At 37.8% G+C, this 21,020-nt stretch overlaps 1 protein-coding gene across 1 annotated transcript in view; it reads left to right on the top strand.

Moving 5' to 3' along the window:
- The window catches only part of VPS50 (VPS50 subunit of EARP/GARPII complex), a 122,557-nt gene that overhangs the window by 78,822 nt on the left and 22,715 nt on the right, over positions 1 to 21,020 (top strand). The window contains exons 17-20 of the mRNA XM_070471544.1: positions 2,100 to 2,190; positions 4,071 to 4,247; positions 7,677 to 7,795; positions 10,941 to 11,047. Of these exons, the coding sequence (XP_070327645.1) occupies positions 2,100 to 2,190; positions 4,071 to 4,247; positions 7,677 to 7,795; positions 10,941 to 11,047 (494 nt within the window). The remainder of the gene's footprint in view (positions 1 to 2,099; positions 2,191 to 4,070; positions 4,248 to 7,676; positions 7,796 to 10,940; positions 11,048 to 21,020) is intronic.

Here is a 21,020-nt window from a genome sequence, read left to right as displayed (position 1 = left end):
GTGCGTCTAAGTCACTTTAGTTGTGTCAGACTCTTTGTGAGCGTATGGACTGTAGACCACCAGGCTCCTCTGTCTTGGGATTGAACCCAAGCCTCCTGCATTGGCAGGCACATTCTTTACCACTAGCATCACCTGGGAAGCCTTAAGTCACCCATTTTTGTTTTTGTTTTTTTTAATTATAGTGGCCACAGAAAACCAATACAGAGTGAAGTTTCTGGGTCATATGGTAACTCTATGTTAAACATTTTGAGAAACTACCAAACTTTTCCAAAGTGGTTGTACCATTTTGCATTTCCACCAGCACTATATAAGGGTTCTAACTTCTCCAAACCCTTGCTAGCTCTTATCTCTTTGGTTTAGCTATCCTGGTGGTTGTGAAGTGGTACCTCCTTATGGTTCGGATTTATGTTTGCCTGATGAATGACACTTTTTACATGTTTACTGGTTGTTCATATATCTTCTTTACAAAAAAATGTCTGTTCAAAGCTTTTGCCTGTTTTAAAGTTGATTTATTTATCTTTTCCTTGTAGAATTGTAAGAGTTCTGAACTTCATAGTTTTAGTTCTTACATTCGATCTGTGATTCATTTTAGTTAATTTTTGTAAATGGTGATAGATATGGGCACAGCCACTTTTGCCAAATTCTCAGCCATGACCTACCACTTAAGACGTTTCTTTTGCTCTTCTCTCTATCCTCTGCATCCATTTGCATGCATACTAGATGTTTTGACAGACTCACCTATCTCTTATGATCTTTTCTGGTTTTTCCCTTTTTTTTTTGCATTTGTGCTTCAGGTTTGTTATTTCCTATCGAACTGTCTCCAAGTACATTAATTCTGTCATCTGGTGTTTTACTTACCCAGTTTTAATTTGAAGTATTATAGTTTTTCAGTTATAGAATGTTTGATTCTTTTTTATTTTTATTATTGCAGTTCTTTAAAAATTTTTCTTTTTATCCATTTTGTGCATCTTTTTTCTGTATGTTGTTTAACTTGTTTACAGTAGTTATTTTAAAGCCCTTGTCTGTTAGAAACACTAATATTTGGAGCAGTTTCTGCTTTTCAAAGACTTTACCATTTATTCCATCTTTAATTTAGAACCTGTGGGTTTTTTTTTAATCTAGATTTTGTTTTTAGCATGATTTTAGTAATAGCAGTGAGGCTTGTTGTAGGAAGAGGACAGACACTGGCCCTTTTATTCCTGGGTTAACAATAAGGAAGTATTTGTTTCTCTGGAATTGCTTATATAATATACTGATTACCAACGAGACAGGGCTTCCTAGGTGGTGCTTGTGGTAAAGGATTTGCCTGCCAGTGCAGGAGACACAAGAGATGGGAGTTCGATCCCTGGGTCAGGAAAATCCCCTGGAGAAGGAAATGGCAACCCACTCCAGTATTCCTGCCTGGAAAATTCCATGGACAGAAGAGCCTAGTGGGCTACAGTTCATGAGTCACAAAGAGTTGGACACTGCTGAACATACATACACACACATGCACACACTCAGAAAATAGTAAGAGCAATAGCATTAAAGAAAGAAGAGATCAGCATGATATGTGACTACTTGTTAATTTAAGTGCCATACTTGCTAATTTATCTCGTAAATGTTATGCAGAGATAGATAGGCACTGAGCTAACATATATTTAGAGTGATAATCACCTTGATATTGTGGTTTAGTAAGAATGATTAAGATCTATGCTTTTTAACATAAAACTTTTGTCAGTATTTATGGTTTCATAAACCCTGTAAATTATTTCTTGTTTTTTCTTTTGGCAATGATATAGCATTAGCTAAAGGATATCTTATGTACATGAATTGGTGAGTCGCTTAGTTTAGTCACTTAATAAAAATGTCATTTTCTGTGCATTTATTATTTTTGCAATATAGTAAAAATATTCTGAGTTTGGTAAGTACTTGAGGTTTTTTTTCTCTTACAGATAAGTACATAAAAGCAAATGTTTGTGTTTACTACATTAGTCTGAATGGATTTTCAGAATAGATTATGATCACAATGATAGCTGTAATAGTTTTTGTTATATTAATTCTTGCGTGCAGTGTGCTTTTCTCCTTACTTTTTGGAGTATTCGTTATTTGTTTTTAAGAACAAGGCTTGATGAACTGAGAATGTTTCTAGAGAATGAGACCTGGGAACTTTGTCCTGTGAAGTCAAATTTCAGCATCTTGCAACTTCATGTAAGTTTAAGAACAGATAAATCAGTTTTTTATTTAGTAATCTTTAAAAGCAAACCAGATACATGAATGCATTTATAAAATAATTAAATTAAGAAAGAGTGCCTTTCCTTTCTTCCTTAAAAGTGATTAATAATAAGCCTTTTTTTTTTTTTTACAAGAGTGACACTTTTATAGATGTCATAGTCTGTCACATTTTACAAATTTCAGTTTATACAGTTTAGAGAAACTCTTTTGCCTGCAAAGAGTCACAATTAAATTAATTTGTTTTCTTTAGATTTCAGAAGAGGGTCCCTGCTTTGTTTAAATCTTACAGAAAAATAATCAGTTATGTTTTGATGGTCTTTAGTGAAAATGCTCATATTTGAATGATATTTGTCATTCCTTAAAGAGTCCAGTAGGTTCTTGATTTCTGCTGCAACTCATAAATTTGTCTGCAATGAGAAAATGCCTCAGGGATAAAAGAGGTATTTACTAAAAAATACCACTAATTTTTATTAGTTGATTCCTTGAATCCTGTAATGTAATCTGTGCAAATATCTTTAATTGATTTGTTTTTTCTCTTGGTTGAAACATAGTGTAGATAAATATTTCTTGTGTGTTAGACAATGTCCTACAAATATCCAGTGTCAGAATATAGTATATAAATTTAGATTCCTTTTTAGAAGGTCTACTGTGGTTAGTTTTTGCCTCTGGAAGAAATATCTTTCTACAAAGAATTTTCTTATTCTGGATAAATGTAAAGAATACATGATTAAAAGGATTTTTTTAATGTAATAGTGTTTACATTCATATTGTATAATAGCTTACTTCTTATCCAGGTTTATCATATTGCATTCCTAAAGTGGTAATATTAAATGCAATGAAACATGTTGATTAATAAATGCTTTAAAGATAGAAAAATTAATATTAATTTTAACATTATTTTAGAGTTATTAAATTAAGATGTTTCCTTATATTACTTCAAATTCCAGCATTGATTTTAGAATCTCTATGTAAGTAATTTTATTTGAATTTATATTTAGCCATCAATTTTGTGTGTGGTACAGGCATACATAAATTTGATATAATTATAAAACAGGGCTTCCCTCATAGCTCAGTCGGTAAAGAATCTGCCAGCAGTGCAGGAAACCCGGGTTCAATTCCTGGGTTGGGAAGATCCCCTGGAGAAGGAAATGGCAACCACCCCAGTATTCTTGCCTGTAGAATCCCATTGGCAAAGGAGCCTGGCGGGCTACAGTCCATGGTATCTCAAGAGTCAGACCTGACTTAGGGACTAACCCACCACCACCACCACCATAACAGAGAAAGATATATGTGCTTGGTTTTCATTGTATTCACACAGAGTATCTTACATGGTGTAAGCTATTTGACCTGACAATAATTAGCTTTTATAAATGACTCTTTTGATTAAAACTACCCTACTGGGACTTTTGCTATTGTGTAAAAATTTTTAGAATTATAATTCAAATTGAAGTTATTAAAAAAAAATTCTGTGCCATTCCATAAAGTAAGCCAAAAGTAGCTTGATGCAGATAGCTCTGTTTTAAGTGATGTCGGTTACTGAATTGTCTTTAGGAAAATGTTTGAACATGTGTGTCCAAGCTTGTGCTTTCAGAAAACTTATGAGATTTAAAAGTGAATAACGTAAAGAATCAGGATGGTTTTCTTCACTAACTCTGCATTTGCACTAATGGAATATGTTTATATTGTTGTTCAGTCACTAAGTTGTGCCCAATACTTTGTGACCCCATGAACTGCAGCACGCCAGGCTTCCCTGTCCTTCACTGTCTCCTGGAGTTTGCTCAAACTCGTGTTTATGTACTTGAATTTTATTGCTGTTGCAAAAAGGAATCTGGCTCGTTTCTTTTTTTAATGTCTAGGAATTTAAGTTCATGGAACAGTCTCGTTCCCCATCCGTTTCACCCAGTAAGCAGTCATCTGCAACTTCCTCAAAAACAGTAACCTTGTTTGAGCAGTACTGCAGTGGTGGGAATCCATTTGAAATTCAGGCCGACCACAAAGATGAAGAAACAGAAGATGTCCTGGCTTCTAATGGGGTATGTGGTGTTTTTAAAACATACCATGGCATGTAAGTGGGGTTTTCTTATCGAGAGGGTTGTACCCAGTGAGCAAGGTAATTGGCTAGATTTGTTCATACATTTACTACCCTCCTTTCCTACCGATGGGGCTCCCCAGGTGATGCAGTGATAAAGAATCCACCTGCCCGTGCAGGAAACACGGGAGACACAGGTTCGATCCCTGGGGTGGGAAGGTTCCCTAAGAGGAGGAAATGGCAACCCACTCCAGTATTCTTGTCTGGGAAATCCATGGACAGAGGAGCCTGGAGGGCTACCGTCCACGGGGCTGCAAAGAGTCAGACAAGACTAAGCACACGCGCATGCATTCGTATATTTACCACCCACTTTCCTACCTTTATACTTAGGCACCCGTGTTACTGTTTGTGCTGGAAGTGAATGGCTTCCCAGTACATTTTGTTGACATTGTCCTTTTGAATGATGAGCTTTGTGTTTATGTTTACTTTATATTGTTATCAGATTGCTTTATATTCTTATTATTGATGGAATAGGAGTATAGTTTCTTCACTGCACAGTTACATGATTTGTTGGATAGGTGGGTGTATGCGAGAATAGATCATCTTCACTTTTCTGTCAACTCTACTCTTAGGCAGCTAAGTGAGTCATTTTGTTCCATATCCCCTTTACTGAGAAAGGGTAATCTCCTGTTTGGTTACTGGCTAGGAATGTTTTGAGCATTTAAGAGTATGATGTTTTTGTTTTGTAAATTTATTTTTAATTGGTATATAATTTTGTTATAACGTTGTGTTGTTTCCTGCCATACATCAGTGCGAATCAGTCATGACTATATATATGTATATGTATCACCCCCCTTCCTGAATCTCCATCCCACCCTTCTAGGCCATCACAGAGTGCCCCGCTGGGCTCCTTGTGTTATATAGGAGTAGTGTTTTAACAACACTCTGAGCAGTTCATAAAACAGCATAAACCAGGAGTAGAGTGAGTTGATGGCAAGACTTGCAGGCAGCTGAATGATTATGAATTTTATTGATTAACTGTGGGGCTCTTGGCAAGTTATTGTGACTCTGTGACCCTCAGTTTTCCCATATTTACATGCGGGAATGCTTGCTTCACCATTGCCTACAGGGTGTATTCACAGTTTTAATTTGGATGTGTCCTTCTGCTCTTCAGAATTTCCAGAGGGACTGGGTACGATTTTTATTTTGGATTTGATGAAGATGCAGTGAAAACTGTGCAGATTTGACAAAAAGCTGTTGAATTTGTTTCCATGTTTTTAGATTTTGTTATTAAATGAAACTATCCTTTGAAAAATATTGTCATGAAAATTTACCAATATCATGTTTCATTGTGAAGTAGAAATTATTTCATAGTAAACCTTATTTAAAATGATAATTTAGTGATTCTTTGTGACATTTTGTCTCTGTTAATGTAGACTAAATGGAAAGGATTAAGCCATTTCAATATTTTTGAAATAATGTATCCCTCTGTACTAGTGATTTGTTCATTTTAATCTCCCATTGCCTTTGATTCTTTCTTTGTGGCAGTTGTATTCTGTATAAGGTAACCACGAACACTAAATCTGCAAATAGAAAACTGTTACTTTTAGGCAACATATGGGATTAAGTATCTGCAAGCTTCTGGTCACAACATTTTCACCAACTGGTCAGTATACAACCTTTGTTTTATGTGTGTTTTAATATACAGGGTCAACTTATTAACATTGAGCTCCCAACTGACAGCTCTGTAGCCCATGCCTGAGTGAAGCTTATCTAACATACTTACTTTTGCCATACGGCACCTTACAGTCTTCTTGCACTTGGAAACACTAGACGGCACTAGTCCTGCGCTCGGGGCACATTCTGAACAGTGAAATCACCAGCAAAATGCACAGAGATTTTAAGAATGTGGCAGTAAATCAACTGTGAAAAGGGTGTTTGTTTATGGCGGGAGGGACAAAATAAGAGGGTAGAGGGTTGGTTGCCTGGTTGCCTTGTTACCTTGTTGGGAGTTTGCAGGGAAGGTGACTCAGAAGGATTTCCCACTCCATGCACAGCACGCAGCCATGCATGACCATGGAAGTGTTGTGAAGTGTTGATGTTGGGTTTACAAATTTTATCAGGTAGGGAAATGTGCAAACACAGAATCCTTGAAAATGATCTGTGGTGCTGGGGAACTGACCCTAGTTTATAGAGAATACCTTTCTGAGTGTCAGCAGAATCACCTTGTGTACAAGTAGAGGAGAATGTCTCTACTGTTCGTTTGTATCTATTAACATGTGAGCTAATCTTCCCGGGTACAGCATAGGTCCTGGAGAGTCAGAGTCCACATCTTAGAAAGAACCTGTCATACTGCTTTGTTGTTGTTGTTTAGTCGCTAAGTCGTGTCTTACTCTCTTGGGACCCCAGGGACTGGAGCCTGCTAGGCTCCTCAGTCCATGGGATTCTCCAGGCAAGAGTACTGGAGTGGGTTGCCATTTCCTTCTCCAGGCGATCTTCCTGACCCAGGGATCAAACCCTCATCTCCAGCTTGGCAGGCGAACTCTACCACTGAGCCATCTGAGAAGCCTGTCATAATGCTTTAGACTCGAAAACTGGTCTTTGAATGAGAGGACTAATTCCTTCCCGTGTTGCCATCATACTGGTCTCCTCAGCTGGGATAAAACTCCTTTGTAGATTGTTTGGAAGAGTCGGTGGGGCAGTTTATGAGAGCACTTAGCCCAGTGCCTGGTTAAAGCTCCATCGATGTTGGCCATTGTTCAGCCACATTAATTTATAATGCTCATCGGCGGTGATGTGGTGACGCCGCCATGCTTCCTTTCTTGGGCGGGGACTCCGCTTCCTCTCCCACGCTGGCACTGGGCCACGATGCGAAAAAATGAGGCTCTCTGCCTCTCAAGAGCAAATCTACCAATGTGTCCTTGATCAGTAGCCCCTGGGTGCTTAGCCTAAGTTTCTAAGCTGCCCTTGGAATTAAATAATGAATTACATAGAATATTAGCATGTGTGTTGTATGTGTTTATTAAGCTGAATTAATACTTCTAGACTGTCAGAATTTTATCCTTCAGCTTTTTATATTAAATTAGCAAAATGGAAATATGTTTGATGAAACTACTTGAAGGAAGAGTTTTTTTTTAATCAAACATACACTCTTTTCCTCTTCTAGGGTGTGTGTTGTTTTTTGTTTGTTTATGTGGAAACTTTTTTTTTTCTTTTGGGCATTTATAAGCTTTTGAAAGTATAATGTTTGTATTTTTCTTTTTTCTTTTGAGCTGGTTAGGGTAGCATGATGATACAGAAAAGGGAAGGTTAACAAGCTTTTGATGGCAAAATTAAAGCTTCTTATAAGATTGGGTATTGTGTTGAAAGACTCCAAGAAAGGTTGGTTCTGTGTTCACACTGTTGAATATACCGTTTTTGTTTTTGTTTTCAGTATGAATCTGATGAACAAGAAAAAAGTGCCTATCAGGAGTATGACAGTGACAGTGATGTCCCTGAGGAACTAAAACGAGATTTTGTTGATGAGCAAACAGGAGATGCTCCTGTGAAAAGGTAATTATTCTTGGGTTGTGTGGTATTTCACATTTTATGTCGCATGCTTAACATACAGGGTTTACTTGCAAGGTTAAGAAGAAACAAACCTCAAAAATTAGATTTTCTTTTGGTTATAATGTCACATGACAAGTGAATATACTTTTTAAGTGATTCCTGAAAGGCTGAAAATGTAGTAGTTTGTTTTTTTTTTCATAATTGGCATAACCTAAGCTTTCTTAATTCAGTAGCTTTTGCAGATAAACAGACTTGCAATTTATAGAATCAGTACCGCTTTCGAAGGCAGTTTATGCCTCATAGATCCATTTGTTTCACATTGATTTCCTTTTCCTCAAAGAGGGAAGCAGTCATCTGTTTTGTATGCGGAGTTCCTGCCTCAGTCTAGTAAATACAGAAAAATCTTCCCAGTGTCATTGATACTTGCTATTTGAGCCTTTTATTGATGTTCCTTTTTTTTGTACTTGAGTTTTTGTTTTATGATTAACTGTCTTCTTCAATAACTATGATAACCATATAAAAATTTTTGTCACCTTCTTTAAATTGGGCCTGATTCTGATTTGTGAGTAATGTCATGACTATCAGACACTGAATGACCACAAATATACTTTATTTTTAATGACAGATTTACTTACCCTTTACCCTCCAGGTTCCTGGTTAACACTTGGTTGATTTGACACCTTGATTGATATAATCTCTCACCTCAAAAATGAGCAACTCATATAATTGGGAAAATTTTTTTTCCATTGGTTTGCACAAATGTGTGATATCTACATCTGTGATCCATTTTGAACTGAGTAGAACTATTTTGTTGGACTTCTTCATCAGATGTTCTAGGTTATGTTTTTGCTGAAAAGAAAACTCTTAAGTTGAACAAACAGCTTCCATTTACATGTGTATGTACTCACATTCTTGGTAGGTTTTACAGCCCCTTAAACTTTTACCCCTAAGAAATATACATGATGTAAACTCTAATTGCAGTCAGCCAACCAGTTGACAGTTACTGTCAATTCCAACTTCTCAGTGTCTCTTGAATTTATCAAAATTTCTTGTATTTCACTGCCACCATCCTAGTTCAAGGAAAAGTCTCTGTGCAAATCATTGAATCAGTCCCCTTTCCTTGGCTTCCCATCTCTAGTCTTAACCCTTTCTAATCCATTCTTGAACAGAAATTTAGATTTTTCTTTCATGTACAAATTTGACTGTGTCTTTTTCCTGGCTAAAATGCTCAGTGACTCACCACTGCAATTAAGATAAAGTTCATGCTCTTTATGATCTCGAGGTTCTGTTGTTTTCAGTGGTCTGGCCTTTACTTTTCCTTCTGCCCATGCATTCTCCGGGCTTCCACTGTCAACTCCTTAGGCCTCTCTGAGTACACTCTGTTGTTTTCTCACCTCTGACCTTATTATATGTTGCCCCCTTTCCTTCTGCCCTTACCGTATATCTCCTGCTTTTCCTTTGAATTTACTACTGTCACCCCAACCCTAGACTTTACCATTATACTTTATACCTATTTCAGATTCTAAGAAAAATGTCGTTCATACTTGTAGGTCTGAAATCAGGATGCTTTGTACAGTTGATGTGTTATTTCCCTAGAACATTTTTTTTGTTTTTTAAATGACATAGCTTCTTTTTTGTTTATTATTTATTTATTTAATGATATATAGTTGATTTATAATTTTGTCTTAGTTGTCATTGTACAGCAAAGTGATTCAGTTATGCATATATATGTGTATATATATATTCTTTTTAAAAATTCTTTTGCATTATTGTTTATCATGAGCTATTGAATACAGTTCCCTGTGCTATACAATAAATCCTTGTTTTTTTTATCTACTTTATATGTGGTGGTGCATCTGTTAATCCCATATACCCAGATAATCTCCCCACCACTTCCCCTTTGATAACCATAAGTTTTTATTCCAACATCTGTTGAGTCTGTTTTTGTTTCATAAATAAGTTCATTGGTACTGTTTTTTAGATTCCACATATAAGTGATATCCTATAGTATTTGTCTTTCTTTGTCTGACTTACTTAGTGTAATAATCTGTAGGTTCATCCATGTTGCTCTGAATAATATTATTTCATTTTTTTTATAGCTGGACAGTATTCCATTGTATGGGTGTGTTTGTGTATGTGTGTGTGCATATGTGGGTGTGTATGTCTACATATATATATTTATACATACTTTATCTATTCATCTGTAGATGGATACTTAGGTTGCTTCCACATCTTGGCTGTTGTAAATAGTGCCACTGTGAGAACTGGGCTTCATGTATCTTTTCAAATTAGAGCTTTCATCTTTTCTGGATATATGCCTAGGAGTGGGATTGTTGGGTCATGTAACTCTATTTTTAGTTTTTTAAGGAACCTCCATATTGCTCTCTATAGTGGCTGCACTAATTTACATCCCCAGCACCAGTGTAGGAGGGTTCCTTTCTCTTCACTCTCTCTCCAGCATTTATTATTTGTAGACTTTTGATGATGGCCATTCCATCTGGTTTGAGGTGATAACCTCACTGTAGTTTTGATTTGCCTTTCTCTAATAATTGGCAGTGTTGAACATAGTTTCATGTACCTATTGGCCATCTGTACATCTTCCTTGGAGAAATGTCCGTTTGGGTCTTCTGCTCGTTTTTTGATTCTGGTGTTGTGTTTTTTGATATGGATTTCTATGTGCTATTTGTATATTTTGAAAGGTTAGCCCTTGTTAGTCCCATCATTTGCAAATATTTTCTCCCAATTCGTGGGTTGTCTTTTAATTTTGTTTATGGTTTCCTTTACTGTGCAAACGAATGTAAGTTTGATTAGGTCCCATCTGTTTATTTTTGCTTTTATTTCTATCAGTTTGGGAGACCTAAGAAAACATTGCTCTGATTCAGTGACACAGCTTCTTTTAGTGGTTGATAATGTGTGAGAACCAAAGAAATACGTTATAGTCCTTTATATCTTGGTTTACTGGTTTCTCTTCCCCTCTGCACTGTAAGCTCTATAAGGACAGGAGGATAATCTCTGTATCCCCAGCTGATATGTGGTAAGATTTTCAATAGCTAATTAGTGAAGGAAGGCTATATCCTAAGCTAAATAACTTATTGACTTACTACTTGACAACCCTAATTTGAAATCTGTTTTGTTTTCTCATATCAAGTGTTTCTCGAGAGACCCTAAAAAGCAGGAAGAAATCAGATTACAGTCTAAATAAAGTGAATGCACCCATCTTAACAAATACAACATTGAATGTAATAAGGCTTGTTGGTAAGTAGCTATTCCTTTTTTTTTTTAATTATTATACCACTTAAATTAGTCTACATTTGTTACCAAATGGGTTTTCATTGTGCAGTCCAGCGCCCACCACAGTGAAGAATTTAAGAGTGTCTTATTGTCAGTGCTTTCTCATCTTAATTGTTCCAAATAGTATAATACTAATGTCAGTTTTTCTTTTTTAGTTAACTACTTATATTCATATCTTCCACTTTTTCTAAAATACTCCAATTAATAGAAATCTAGTGGAAAAATTCTCTGTGTGAGTTAGAGGTCCATATAGGAAGATGGTAGTACCAGTTTTGTATTTATACAGTATTTTGTATTTTATTGTTTCACTGATATTCACAATCTTGTCAGATAGGCAGAGTGAATAGTGATTGTTCTGGCATTTTTCAGACACAAGAGTTCTTCAAGCTAAATGTTCACACCATGGGAAATGTTATTCATATTACAAATAAGACCTTTATTGATTTTATAGAAAGCAGATAACCTAGAAATGCCATATGAAATATTTAAGTTTGAAGATGATATGGATTTTTAATATCAGTACTTCAGCATTTTATATGCTATCTCAACCTTTGTATCTCACAAATAAGTCTGTATGTTTGACAAATAAGTTACAGAGATGTCTTCTCATGTTAATTAAGTTATCTATACCAGTCAGGAATCTTAGTGATTTTCTGTAAGAATCTCTGTCTTCTATTTATGGAGATGATAATTTCCTGTTGCCTAGTTTAATTACTATTAGCTCTAATTAAAAAAAGTCTGTGTTCCCAAAGATAATTTCTAAATTTCATTAATGAATGGGATAAAGAAGGAAGAATTTTTTTTTTTTTTTTGAAATCTCACTTTCTTTAGGAAAAATAGTGTGGAAAAGTAATAATGAATTGAACAGAAAACAAAAAGTTTATATTTTCATGATACACTGAAATGGCAGATTCTAAAAAGCTATTATATGGCTGATTATTGCCAGGGAATTCGCTTTTCTTCTTTATCCAAGAGAGCTAACTGAACCTACAGTCGTGAGTTACTCTCTAGAATTTATAGTCAGAATTAGAAGAGTTCTGAGAAGATGATCTTGTATAATTTCCCATAAAATGAGAATTTCTTTCCCTACTGCATCTAATATATGTTGGCCATCTAGTTTCTGTTTCATGTCTTGCAGTTGCTGAAACCATTGTTAGTTTGCAAGACTCCTCATTCTGCTCTTAGACTGATATAATTGGTAGAAATCTCTTCCTCATAGTAAACCAAAATAACTGTCTAATTCTACCTCTTGGTCTTAGATATGCCCTTAAAAGCAAAAAGAGTAAGTCTATACTTTTTTCTCCTTTTTTCCCGTGTGGTCACTTTTCCGATATGTGGTGGTAGCTATACTGTCCTTCCTTTCCTTTTGCTTCCCCTCCCCCAGTCCATTCTTCAGGGTCAGTGTGCTTAGGTCCCTTATGTGGTCCTCACTGATGGATATTCCAAGGTCCTTGTCCTCCTTATTAGTCCTGTGTACTCACTGTAGATTACAGAGTCTGGACACACGCTTGAGATGTAGTTGAATGAAGTCAGTTTTTGCTTGGTTATGTGGAAGTAACAGAACACCCTAACACATCAGTGGCCTCATCATGATTTATCATGATGCACATTGACTCCTGAGCATCTTAGTTCTGCCCCACGTGTGTCTTCATTCTGTGATGCAGGCTGAAAAAGTGGCACCAGTCTGGGATGTGGGGAGAACAGGAGCGGAACCATGTTAGGACTCTTAAAGCTGCCACTCTGATGTGCTACCCTGACTTCCTGTGACCTGTCACTGGTCATAGCAAGTCAGGCTTGACCCATGGTAGAGAAGTGAACTTCTGTCACAGGAAGGAACTGCCAGTCCAGGGCAGTGGACAGGGATGCATAATCCTCTTCCAGGGAGTGGAGGTGGGAAAGAACAGATAATTGGGGAAAATAATACAGTCAACCACATTAGATGGTAACTTTACCACATTTAAGGTAAGTTAACTCCTTTATCTAGTTCAAAAAGGACTAGAGGTCATCATTGTTGCCTTTTACCCTAAAAGACATATATTCACTCAAAGCAAATAGGAAGCCACAACAAAATTGAGGAGGGGAAAATCATGTTTTATTCAATTGTGTGCGTGCTGAGTCGCTTCAGTCGTGTCCAATTCTGCGACCCTATGGACCCCACCAGGCTCCTCTGTCCATGGGATTCTCCAGGCAAGAATACTGGAGTGGGTTGCCAGGCCTTCCTCCAGGGGATCTTCCCAACCCAGGTATTGAATTCGAGTCTCTTACATCTCCTGCATTGGCAGGCGGGTTCTTTACCGCTAGCACCACCTGGGATGCAGGCAAATCAGAAGGAACAATGCATTCTGTTTTCCTCATTATCTAAGGAAGGGATATGGTAATGATAGAAGTGTGCTGCTGGAACTAAATTCAGAAGACAGTAACAACAAATCCTTCCATAAGGATCACTGACCAGCACAGTGGACATTGTTTTCTAACAGTGGCTTTATAAAAACAGAAAAGCTTCATTCTGTGGCTCTTTAGAATAGCAAGTGTGTGACACCCGAGCAGTCCTGAATAGCACCTTACTCAGGGAATCTGACCGCCATAATTTAAGGCGTCTTCCCCCTAGATCTTTCACTAGAGTTGTCACTGGGGCGCAGTGCCTAGTGTGACCATCTAACTCGTGTCTTTCATTTCGGGCTGGGACTAGGTGCTCCCACTGCTCCTCAGGAGACGTCCATGCCTACCACTGCCTCTCTGCCTGGGTGTCTTTATCTTCATTTGTACACATTCATAAAATAGAACTTTAAGGGAGCCACTCACTGAGGGGTCTCTGACTAGTAAATAACAGTACTCCATCCCCTGTTATTATTGCATAGAAATACTTGAAGATAACACTGGCAAAGGTAACGTCTCTTCTTACAAAGCCATTCAGTTCAGTTCAGTCCAGTCGCTCAGTCATCTCCCAACTGTTTGTGACCCCATGAATCGCAGCACGCCAGGTCTCCCTGTCCATCACAAACTCCCTGAGTTTACTCAAATCCATGTCCATCCAGTCGGTGATGCCTTCCAGCCATCTCATCCTCTGTCGTCCCCTTCTCCTCTTGCCCCAATCCCTCCCAGCATCAGGGTCTTTTCTAATGAGTCAACTCTTTGCATGAGGTGGCCAACGTACTGGAGTTTCAGCTTCAGCATCTGTCGTTCCAATGAACAGCCAGGACTGATCTCCTTTAGGATGGACTGGTTGGATCTCCTTACAGTCCAAGGGACTCTCAAGAGTCTTCTCCACAAAGCCAGTACAGTTGTGTAAATAAGCTAGATTAATTTTTGGTGCCTGGGAAGATGAAGGAACTCATTCTCAGTGGTTGGGAAGCACATTTGAGAACATTAAAGGCGTATACAAAGTGGTGTTTATTTGGCAGATATTTAGGAGAGATTAGACAAAAGAGTGTTAACGGGGCTCCCCAGTCCTAGGTTGTGCCCAAATCTATTAGAAAGGCTTTCACAAGTACAGGGGACCAACCAGAATGCTTGCTTGTGAAAAGAGAAAATCCTGTCAGGCTGAGAATTTCTTGCAGATAGAGGCAGAGAAATTTAAAGGTATATGTCTCATCACTGAAGTAGCCTTGTTATCTAGTTTTCTCTACTGGAGGCAACTCTCATGTGAGCAGCTGTGGTTAAGTCTGAGGGGCAGAAGATAGGGTGATAAAACCTATGTTCGTAAAACCTGCAGCCCTTAAAACAGAATTATTACCTTAGCAGCTGGAAAGAATACACACCAGCCCATGCACAGGATTTAACATTACCAGGATACGTACATAAGGGACATTTACTGAGACTGTGGCTGAGTGGCAGTGTATATGATGGAGGAAACCCAGAAATAGGAGGGAAGAAATCTCTTTCATTGGTACATTCTTATAGGTGGGGCATTGATATTTTTATTTTATCACAGAGTGTTTAATTTTTGTGTGTGTGTGATTTTTTTTTTCAGTTTTATTTATTTATTTTCTTTACAATATTGTATTGGTTTCACCATACATTGACATGACAGAGTGTTTTAAATTGAAAAAGTAATATGTGAAAATGGTTAAAAATTAAAATACCCCAAGGTATAAACAAAGCCCTGACCTCCAAATCTCCTTTCTCATTTGTAGCATTTCTAGTTGGCCTTAATGTGCTATTTATACCCATTGAGGATCTCTCAACTCAGTGCGCTGTTCTAAGGATAACGAACATCCTTCCAGCTCAGATCCTGTTCTTGCTTTTGCCCCATCAGATTGTTAGCTCCTCTACAAGAAGAAGAAAGTTTGCCATCTTTGCAGCATATAGAGCACCCAGCCAAATGCTTTTTGCTTCTGTAGCTACTTAGTAAATTTTACACTGAGAACTCTTAATTTTTAACACACACACACACACGCACACTTCCAGCATTTCTTTTTGCCCTGCATTCCCTCCTCTGCATAGGGGCTGTGTCTCACTGAATCCCCCCAGGCCACCTTCCCTGTGGTCACCACACTCCTCTCTGCGTTTCCCACGATGAGCTGGGAAGGCAGGCCCACTCTTGTCCCTCTTAGTGTAGTACTTGTCCACGTGGCCGCTTGGTTTCTTCTGCAGCCCCTGTGTGTCTCTTTCCCTTGAGGAGACAGGACTCGTGGTCTAGATTTAGGGTGAGAGGGTTTTTGTTTTTTGCTTTTTTAAAAAAAAAATAAGTATAGTTGATTTACACTGTTTCTGATGTACAGGAAATGATTCAGTTTCATATACATACATATAACACACATACGCACATATGTGCATACATATATAGGTATGTATTCCTTTTTCAGATTGTTTTCCATTATAGAGTGTTACAAGATATCAAATATAGTCCCCAGCGCTGTACAGTAGGCCATTGTTTATTTTGTATGCAATAGTGTGTATCCGCTAAACCCAAATCCCCAGTTTATTCTCCCTCTTACCATTTGGTAACAAGAAGTCTGTTTTCTATGTCTGTGAGTCTGTTTCTGTTTTGTAAATAAGTTCATTTGTATCATTTTTTAGATTCCACATGTAAGTGATGTCATGTGATTTTTGTCTTTCTCTGTCTGACTTGACTTGACTTAGTATGATCATCTCTAGACCCATCCATGTTGCTGCAAAGGGTGAGAGAGTTTAAACAGTGCTTTCCCTCTAAAGCTTTTCCTCATCTCCAGATTAGGTTAGATTCTCTTCATGTAATATCCTATATATCTCCCATTTTGCCTTCATCATGAGTATATTTATTTTTAAAAAGTAGCAGAGGTAGCTGAGACATTTTGCTCTCTTATTATATGCTGTGTAAATACTTGAAAGCATTTTCTCATGAGTTCTTCAGAGTACCTTTTTAGTATACAGTTAATTGAAGCCCGGTGGTAAATAACATGCCTTATATGTCACACAGGTTGTCTGATCCTAGAGCCAGTAAGCTCTTGACTTGCATGCTTCATAGCCCTAGTGGAGGATGTCAGGAGTGTCAGTTCCTGGACAGAGGTCAGCACGGTGATAATAGAGGTTGGAGGCAGAAATAGGAACTTCATGAAGTTTGTGGTTTGGGAGACACCTTTCTTGGTTAGCTAGGCTACCTGTTAGGTAACTTTCCTGTGTCCCTAAAGCATGCTACCTTTGTGCCTTCCATCGGGAACTCTGGAGAGGACGAGAGGGTGCTGTGTATCTGAACTACAGACCACACTTTCTCAACTCGGCTGGCTAACTTTGGAACCATGCTTCTGTATTTTTATCAAGGTAGCTCCTCTCACAGTAACACGTGCATGTGTACGTGCATGCTCAGTTGTGTCCGACTCTTCGCGACCCCATGGACTGTAGCCTGCCGAGCTCCTCTGTCCATGGGATGCTCCAGGCAAGAGTATGGAGTGGGTTGCCATGCCTTCCTCCAGGGGATCTTCCCGACCCAGGGATCAAACCCGCATCTCCTGCACTTCAGGCAGGTTCTTTACCACGGAGCCACCGGGGAAGCCCTCGCAGTAACACATTAATTAGTAAAGAAGAGCCTGTGGGAAAAAGCAAGTGTCTGCCACCCACCTGCTGCTCCCTCTCAGTAGTATGAAGGCAATTTCTTGGTTTGTTTCCGATTGTCTTCTAATTGTAATTTCTCAGAAAAGGGTGTTAAGAAGTAAATGTTTTGAATCCTTGTCAGTCTAAATATGTCTTTATTCTGCTCTTGGAATGACAGTTTAGTTGTGTATAGAATTGTCGACTGAGAATTACTTTTCCTTAGAAAGTTGAAGTGTCTAATGTTCTATTATTCATTTTATTGTAGGTGAATTTCTTCTGTCTGTCTGAAAGCTTTTAGTGTTTTTTTTCCCCTTGATATTTTGGAATCCTCTGTGATGTCTCTGTGTGTGAGTTCTTTTTCATTAAGTGTGTTGGGTAGTTTGTTATCCTTTCAGTCTAATGGTTCATGTGTTTCTCAGCTATGACTGTTTCTTTGATTTCTACCTCCCCATTTTCTTTAATCCCTTTTTCTTTGATTTCCCCTTACTCAAGTGTTTAGTCTCTTATGTTGGCCCTTTATGTCTCTCATATTTCTCGAATATCAATATTTTTCTGTATTCTTATCTTTTTGCTATACTTTCTGGTAGACTTCCATTCCCCATTTCTTTAATGTTTTTAAAAATCACATTTTTAATAACTTTAAATACATAACAACCCTTCTGTACTCTTTTTCTTCCTGCCATGTTTGCCTATTATAGGGCTTTACATAATTACTGTATTTCCTCTTCTTTAGCTTCAGCTGTTTTATTTTCTCTAGCATCAACTTTTCTTTTTACTGTCACTCTGAATTTTCCTCATGGGCCTGATGACTTTTGATTATTTATCCCTAAAATAGAAGGCCTGGATAGCCATGTGGGTGTCCTCTGCTGAGTAATTAGAACTGTGTTGGAGCAGGCTCTTTCTCCTTAGTAGATATTCTAACTGGGAACTTATAGAGTAGGGCAGGTTTGGGTGGACTTGCTGGTGGCCTTTACATTATGGGGACAGATCTCCAAGTTCCCAGAATGAGAAAGGTTTTAATCTGTGGTGCGAATAGCCACACTAGAAACCTTAGCTTTTCTAATTTATAAGTTTGTTCAATCAAGTGTATTTGCTGGGGTTGGGGGGAGGGGAGATGTTGTTTACTGTATACTTCTTTTAGAAAGAACTCCTATGGGGTTATATTTTGTTTTTGTCTGGGAAATTCTGGCAGCCTATACAGTAGTCCCCCCTTATGTGTTGAGATATGTTCAAAGATCCCCCAGTAGATGCCTAAAACCATAGATAATGGCATACCGTATATAGATGATATTTTTTCTTATGTATACATACCTGTGGTAAAAAGTTTAATTTATAAATTAGGCTAGGCACAGGAAAAGATTAACAAGCCAAACTAATAACAAAATAGAAAAATTATAACATATACTATAATAAACGTTATATAAATGTAGTCTCTCTCACACAGTATCTTACTGTACAGATTCAGTGCCTTTACCATCTTAGCTAAACACTTATTGCTTCGGCTGAAACATTTGCAGTCCAGGGTGTGACAACGAAACGATGACAAATTTCATTTTCCTTCTTCATGGTTTCACAGAAGATTCAATCTTACCGTAGATCTTAGCATCCTCAGCATGTGGTTTCTTTTCTTTCATTATTAAGTTGTGAACGTCCACCTTTTCACTCAAAGGAAATACCATACAGCTTCTCTTTGGCAGATCCAAATTGCCAGCATCACTTCTCTTGCATTTGGGGGCTGTTATAAAGGAAAGTCAGGATTACTTAAACACATGCACAGAGATACCACAACAGTTGATCTGATAACTGAAGTGGTACTAAGCGACTAGCAGGCAGGACCACAGGGATGGTGCCAAACAGCTGAGATTTCAGCATGCTACTCAGAACAACACTCGACTTAAAACTTATGACTTGTTTATTTCCAGAGTTTTCTATTTACTATTCTCGGATTGAGGTTGACTGTGGGTAACTGAAACCGCAGGTGAGGGTTGGGGGAGGCTACGGTGCTGTAACTGCTGATGAGGAACAGTAGTTAGGACAGGTAGCTCGTTCCATGTGCAGACCTTCAGTTCACCCGTCCTTTCTCAGCCCCGTGTCTCGTTCCTGTTTTTCTGAAGTACCTGTTGCTTCTCAGCAGTCACATCTTACCAGACAGCTTCCACATCCTTTGTGATTCTCTTTGTATCTTTCCATCGTCCTGCTCCCATCTGCTCTCTGTCATCTAGTACAGACAGGGATTGGGAAACTGTAGCCTGCAGGCCAAATCAGTCTAACTACCTGTTTTTGTAAATAAAGTTTTATTGGAATACACCTATGCTCATTTGTTCACGTGTCGTCCATGGCTGCTTCTGTGCTGTGATGGGAGAGTTGAATAGCTGAAACCAAGAGCGGCAGAGCTGAGTATCTGCCCCAGAGACTGAATGACGTACAGAGCCTAAGCTGTCTAGCCTCTGGTCCTCTCCAGGAAAGGTTTGCCAACCCCTGCTCTAGGAATGTTTTAGGATTTGTCATTTTCTGGTGAGCATACCTGCCTGCCTTTACTTTCTCAGCCACTTCTCTTCATACGTATTTTAAGTGATTGTAAAATTCTTTTTTAGTTCAGTAATACTGAGGGAGTGCTTAAGTTCCCTCAGGCCTCCAAAGGCCTACTCGAACTGGCCCTCTAGAACTGGAAAGACAGATTTCTTACTCTTGTCTATGCTGATATACTGACAGCCTGCTTATCAGTGGCTGCCTTCCATGTCGGACCCTGTGAAGTCATGGAAGGGGCTCTGTGAGAGAACAGGGACTCTGTATAGTTCCTTGTGTCTTAACAAAGACCGTGAGCATAGTAAGCTTTCAAAAAGTGTTTGTTGAATGTAATGAATGAATGAATGATTATGTTTCCTTTTTTTTCAGACCAATTTGGATCATCTCTTATTTTTTTTTCTTCTGAATGCACATTTAAAATAGCTTTTACCTATTAATTCATTTTTATATCCTTTCTTAAGATGACTTATATGAAGAATGGTTAATCTTATTAGGAATGGAGAGGAGCTTTGTATTCCAGATATGTGTCAATACAGATGTTGTCTACTATTCACCTTTTAGAAATGTTCTTTTACAGACTAATCTACTTTTTCATTTTTTTCTTTACAGTACCACATTATTTAATGGGTAAATAGTTGCAGTTTAAATAGCGATGTGTTTATAGTCAATGAAATATCTTCATAATGATCCAGAATGTTCTATGAGTATATTTTCATTAAAAAAAATCTTGATTATATGAAATGATTACAAAAAATAATTCTGAAACAAAAGACTTGTAAATCTTTTGTTTCCAAAGATCTAAAAAACTCTAAAAAACTAAAATCTAAAAAACTCTAAATCTAGGAGTTAGAATCTAAATTGATGGTTTTTTTCTCTTTGATATGTGTGTACGCTTGTCTTTCTGACCATCCATTATTTAAACTAATTTCTTGTGTAAATTAAGACAGATATACTGAGTTCTTAGATAATAAAGAAATGATGTAGATAGTTCCATTAGAGTAAGTTTGTCATTTTTTTCCTACTGCAGTTAATCTGTTTTCTCTTGAATTCTGGTGTCCTCACTGGTACCAGTTTAAAATGCATAGCAGTTCCATAAAGTAGAGATGGCTCCTGAATGCTCATTTGGAAAAAGCAAATAGCCTGTTTTGACAACTTCTGCAGAAGAGCATTTTTTATAGATCTGCTTCTTTCCCTGTTATTTCCTTTAAAAAAGAAACACAATTCAGTACTCATTATTGGGTGTTATTTGATTCAGCCCATCTCCCATGCACCTTTCAAACACATGAACAAGTTTATAAATGCAGAAATTTTGGATTTTAAATGTTTTTATGTAACTGTATCATATGTGTAGAGGGAAAAGAAAGGAACACTGGCATCTCCCAAAGGAAGGAATGAGGAGGAT

Source organism: Odocoileus virginianus, chromosome 1, assembly GCF_023699985.2.
Source record: "Odocoileus virginianus isolate 20LAN1187 ecotype Illinois chromosome 1, Ovbor_1.2, whole genome shotgun sequence".
In the NCBI taxonomy this organism is placed as follows: Eukaryota; Metazoa; Chordata; class Mammalia; order Artiodactyla; family Cervidae; genus Odocoileus; species Odocoileus virginianus.
The sequence above is the reverse complement of the archived record's forward strand: the minus strand, read 5'-3'. Positions and strand labels throughout refer to the sequence as shown.